The sequence below is a fragment of the Eimeria necatrix genome, genomic scaffold, assembly GCF_000499385.1.
Source record: "Eimeria necatrix Houghton genomic scaffold, Enh_scaff331, whole genome shotgun sequence".
In the NCBI taxonomy this organism is placed as follows: domain Eukaryota; phylum Apicomplexa; class Conoidasida; order Eucoccidiorida; family Eimeriidae; genus Eimeria; species Eimeria necatrix.
The window spans coordinates 1-5,000 of NW_013653834.1; the positions used below are offsets into that span (position 1 = coordinate 1).

The 5,000-nt window shown below is 66.5% G+C and overlaps 2 protein-coding genes across 2 annotated transcripts; one reads left to right on the forward strand and one right to left on the reverse strand.

Moving 5' to 3' along the window:
- Positions 1 to 172: 172 nt before the first annotated feature.
- ENH_00044350 (hypothetical protein, conserved) lies at positions 173 to 1,701 on the forward strand (the record flags this gene model as incomplete). The annotated part of the gene is made up of 3 exons (XM_013580911.1): positions 173 to 269; positions 415 to 770; positions 950 to 1,701. Coding segments are annotated over 3 exons (1,205 nt in total), but the record flags the coding sequence as incomplete, so codon positions are not given.
- Positions 1,702 to 3,549: 1,848 nt separating this feature from the next.
- On the reverse strand, positions 3,550 to 4,787 carry ENH_00044360 (calmodulin, putative; the record flags this gene model as incomplete). Its single annotated transcript, XM_013580912.1, has 2 exons — positions 3,550 to 3,829; positions 3,940 to 4,787. 2 exons carry the CDS (start codon positions 4,785 to 4,787, stop codon positions 3,550 to 3,552), a joined length of 1,128 nt encoding a protein of 375 aa, XP_013436366.1.
- Positions 4,788 to 5,000: the final 213 nt, after the last annotated feature.

Here is a 5,000-nt window from a genome sequence, read left to right on the forward strand (position 1 = left end):
CTGCTGCTGCTGCTGCTGCTGCTGCTGCTGCTGCTGCTGCTGCTGCTGCTGCTGCTGCTGCTGTGGCTGTAGTTCGCGTTGCAGTGCCGTGTGCTCGTGAGAGAGAAGGGGCCACTGGTCTTTTTGCTATTGCTGCTGCTGCTGCTGCTGCTGCTGCTGCTTGCTGCTACAGATATGTTTCAGGCCTTTCCTGCCCTTGAGCCGCGCGCACAGCAGCAGCAGCAGCAGCAGCAGCAACAGCAGCAGCAGACTTCCCTCAGCCCCATCTGGTGAGGATACTGTCAGGCTGCGCAGCTGCTAGCCCTGCTGCTGTCGCCCTTCTGTTGCTGCTGCTCTGCTTCTCTTTTCGTCTGCTGCTGCTGCTGCCAGCTTCACCTGCTGCTGCTGCTGCTGCTGCTGCTGCCTTCAATTCAGGCAAAATAAAAATCGCCGCAGCTTCAATGCGGAGGAGGACTTTCCATCGCTCTCCGCCAGCAGCAGCAGCAGCAGCAGCAACAGCGCTAGCAACAGCAGCAGCAGCAGCAGCAGCAGCAGCAGCAGCAACATGGGAGGCTGGGTCCGAGCAGCAGCAACGCGGAGAAGTCCTGCTGCTGCTGCTCCTGCTGCTCCTGCTGCACCTCGTCGCACAGCTGACGTGCCTGTTGCTGCCAGCGAGGACCATTTTCCGTCTCTGCCGCAGCAGCAACGCAAGCAGCAGCAGCAGCAGCTGCAGCAGCAGCAGCAGCAGCAACAACAGCAGTGGGGCCGAAGCAAAGATACTGTTCCCTTAAGTCCGTGTTGCTGCTTGGCTGCTGCTGTGCTGTTGCGCTAACTTTGCTGCTGCTGCAATTGCGCTTTTGCTTGCTGTTGCTGCTGTCTTGGGGCTTGCTGCTGCTGCTGCTTGTAGCTTGCTGCCGCTGCATCGCCTGCTGCTGCTGCTGCTGCTGCTGCTGCTGCTGCTGTCCCTCAGACCTCAACTGCAGCGCATGCACCTTTTCCAATCCAAAGGGGAGAACTCGCTGCGCTGTTTGCAATACGCCACTGCAGCCACTGAGCAGCAGTAGCAGCAGCAGCAGCAGCAGCAGCAGTGGCAGCAGTAGCAGCAGCAGCAGCGGCAGCAGTAGCAGCAGCACCAGCAGCAGCAGCGGCAGCAGCAGCAGCAGCAGCAGCGGCATTGCTGGCGGAATGGGGAGTACCCGCAGCTGCAACACCCCAAGCAGCAGCAGCAACAACGGCCATAGCAGCAGCAGCAGTGACTATAACGCCCATAGCAGCAGCAGCAGCAGCAGCAGCGGCAGCAGCAGCAGCAGCAGCACAAGCAGAAGCAGTGGCTACAAAGTGGAGGACTCAGCAGACGCTTTTCCAGCCCTCCAGGCCCCCAACGGGCGACGTGGCACTCCACAGCAGCAGCAGCAGCAGCAGCAACAGCAGCAGCAGCAGCAGCAGCAGCAGCAGCGCAAGCCTCTTACACTTGTGGACATCCGCGGAAAAGCCAGCAAGAACAGCAGCAGCAGCAGCAGCACAGGTGTGGATCCCTGCAGTTTAGCAGCCCGCCCCGACCAGCGGCAGCATCCGCAGCAGCAGCAGCAGCAGCAGCAGCAGCAGCAGCAGCAGCAGCAGCAGTTTGTGTGTGTCTTTGCTGCAGTGTCCTGCCCCCAGTGTACTTACGGCAACGACCGCTCCCGCAGAAAATGTCAACTTTGCGACTTCCCTTTGATTTAAATAATTTCCCAATGAGGCCCTTTAGGGGCCCCCCAGGGGGCCCCCTGGGGCCCCCCAGGGGTCCCCCTGGGGCCCCCCAGGGGCCCCCTGGGGCCCCCCAGGGGTCCCCCTGGGGCCCCCCAGGGGGCCCCTGGGGCCCCTCGGGGGCCCCTAGGGGCCCCCAGGGGCCCCCAGGGGCCCTCAGGAGCTCCTAGGGGCCCCCAGGGGCCCTCAGGAGCCCCCAGGGGCCCCCAGGAACCCCCAGGGGCCCCCAGGGCCCCCCGGGGGGCCCTAGGAGCCCCCAGGAGGGCCTCTAGGGGCCCTATTGGGGGCCCCTGGGGGCCCCTAGGGGCCCCCGAAAGGGCCTTAGGTGCGCAGGGAGCCCCCAAGGGGGCCCCCAGGGGGCCCCCAGATGGCCCCCAATGGGGCCCTCTTAGGGCACCAAGAGGGTCTCAGTGGGCCCTTTAAGGCCTTCTTGGGGCCCCCCCGGGGCCTCAAGAGGGGCCCCCCGGGGGGGCCCCTGGGGGGCCCCCTGGGGCCCCAAGAGGGTCCCCTTGGGGGCCCCCTGGGGCCCCTCAGGTGGCGAGACTTCTGCAAGGCAGGTGCATGACAAAACCCTAGAAGGGGCCCCCTGAAGGGCCCCTAGAGGGGCCCCTAGAAGGCCCTTTTGGGGGCCCCAATAGGGTACCAAAGCTCCCTTGGAGGCCCCTTGGATGGCCAGTGGGGGCCTCTTAAAGGGCCCTAAAACTTTTATGGGGGCCCCCCAAGGGGCCCCTCAGGGGGCCCCTCAAGAAGGCACAATTTCCCTGTTGGGGGGCCCCTAAAGCCTATTTGGGGGCCCCTGTGGCCCTTTGGGGGCCCCATAGCTCCCGAAACCCCTTGGGGGCCCCCTAGGTGTACCCCACAGTCTTGAAGGGGCCCCTGGGGGCCCCTGAGGGGGCCCATGGGGGCCCCTGAGGGCCCCTGCGGGGGCCCCTGAGGGGCCCCCCTAAGGGGGCCCTGCGGGCCCTTTTGGGGGCCCCTGTGTGAGGCCCCGAGTGGGGGCCCCCTCTGCTGCAGCAAAGAAGCCTCACGGCAGTTTTGCTGCGCTAGGGGCCCCCTTGGGGGGCCCCCAAGATGGCTGGGGGCCCCCATAGGGGGGCCCCCTGGGGGTTAGTTCTTCGGGTGCTGGTGGCAGCAGCTGCTGCTGCCGATGCCGGCGAAATAGCTGCAGCAGCAGCTGCTGCAGCAGCAGCTGCTGCAGCAGCAGCTGCTGCAGCAGCAGCTGCTGCTGCAGCAGCAACACGCACTGTGCAATAGTAGCAGCAGCAGCAGCGTCAGCTGCTGCTGCACACGTTTTTATGGCTATCCCCTGCCCTCTAGAGGGAAGGGGAGTTGCACGCAGCAGCAGCAGCAGCAGCAGCAGCAGCAGCAGCAGCAGCTGCGGCGGCAGCGGCTGCAGCAGCTGCAGCAGCAGCGCCAGCTGCAGCAGCAGCGCCAGCTGCAGCAGCAGTTGCTGCTGCGCGTATCCTTTAGAAGGCAGACTGCGCGAACTAGCAGCAGCTGATGCTGCAACAATTAAGACAGCATCTGCAACACTTGCTTTTGCTGCTGCTGCTGCAGCAGCAGCAGCAGCAAACTAAACTGCAGCGGCAGCGCACCAAACGACGGAACCTCCAAAGTAAACAGTTAAGGGGGGCCCCTAGGGGCCCCCAAACCAAAGCAGGGTCTCTGGGGGCCCCCCTCTCGACAGCAGGGGCCCCCAATGGACAATGGGGCCCCCCAGGGGCTCCTGGGGGGCCCCCCAGGGGGCCCCCTCAGGGGGTACCCCAGGGGCCCCCTCAGGGGGCCCCCCAGGGGGCCCCCTCAAGGGGTACCCCAGGGGCCCCCTCAGGGGGCCCCCCAGGGGGCCCCCTCAGGGGGTACCCCAGGGGCCCCCTCAGGGGGCCCCCCAGGGGGCCCCCTCAGAGGGGCCCCTGGGGGGCCCCTCTGTTTTGTAGGTCCCCGCAGCAGCAGCTGCTGGGGCTCAAGAAGAGCCTGTCTCTCCACTGCTGCTGCTGCTGCACTTGCTGCTGCTGCGTTTGCTGCTGCTGCGCTTGCTGCTGCTGCTGCTGCATTTGCTGCTGCTGCGTTTGCTGCTGCTGCGCTTGCTGCTGCTGCTGCGACGTCCCTACGCAGCGGGCGCAGCAAGCCGCGCGGCTCCGCCGCCGCCGCCGCAGCAGCAGCAGCAGCAGCAGCAGCAGCAGCAGCAGCAGCAGCAGCAGCTAGGAAGCAAGGCACTTGTGGACGAGGCTGCAGAAAGCCTTAAAGTCTACAGAACCCCCGGGGGCCCCCCCAGCACTTAGCAAATGGGAGGCCCCATCATCTCCCAATCTAATCCCCACTTTTGTGCTAAAAGCATTTAAATCTGCTGCCGTCACTTTCCCGTCTTTGTCCCCATCCAGAAGGTTAAATATCGGCAGCAGGGCCTCCGCGGGGGGCCCCCCGGGGGCCCCCTGGGGGCCCCCTGGGGGCCCCCCGGGGGGGCCCCCCGGGGGGCCCCCTGTGAGCTGGCGCTCTATGAAGGCGAGAAAGGCAGGGTACGAAACGAGGGGGGCCCCCCTGCCGTCGCGGGGGGCCCTGGGGGCCCCCTCTCCCACGAGTTCGACCAGCAGCTCGAGGGCCTCTTCGCGGGACTTTTGCTGCTGCAGCACTTCATTTAAAAACCCTAAAAGGTCCTCTACAGACATCTGGCCATCTCTGTCTCGGTCTATGCATTCAAAGATGGCAGCAAACTCTGCAGCGTGCGACAGCAAACGGGGGCCCCCGGGGGCCCCCCCGGGGGCCCCCCCGGGGGGGCCCCCAGAGGGGGCCCCCCGGGGGGCCCCCTTCGGGGGGGCCCCCCCGGGGGCCCCCCCCAGTACCTTTGAAGAAAAGCCTGCAGCGGCTCCTTGGGGGCCCTTCGGGGCCCCCTGGGGGCCCTTCGGGGCCCCTGGGGGGCCCCCAGGGGCCCCTGGGGGGCCCCCAGGGGCCCCCGGAGAACCCTTCGGGGCCCCCGGGGGCCCCTTGGGGGCCCCCCCAGGAGGCTTGGCTGCGGCTTTGGGGGCCCCTGGCGGGGGCCCCTCGGGTTTGGGTTTGGGGGGCTGCATTTGCTGCGGCCTCGGCGAAGCCCTAAACCCTAAACCCTAAACCCTAAACCCTAAACCCTAAGGTCGCAGGCAAGGGGCTCGGGAAGATTTGCAATTAGAGCCAAAGTTGCTGAAAGGGTCTTCAGCTGGACAGACACCGCGCTGCTGCTGCTCTTGCTGCTGCTGCTCTCCCTGCTGCTGCTGCTGCTGCTGCTGCTGCACCTGTTGCTGCTG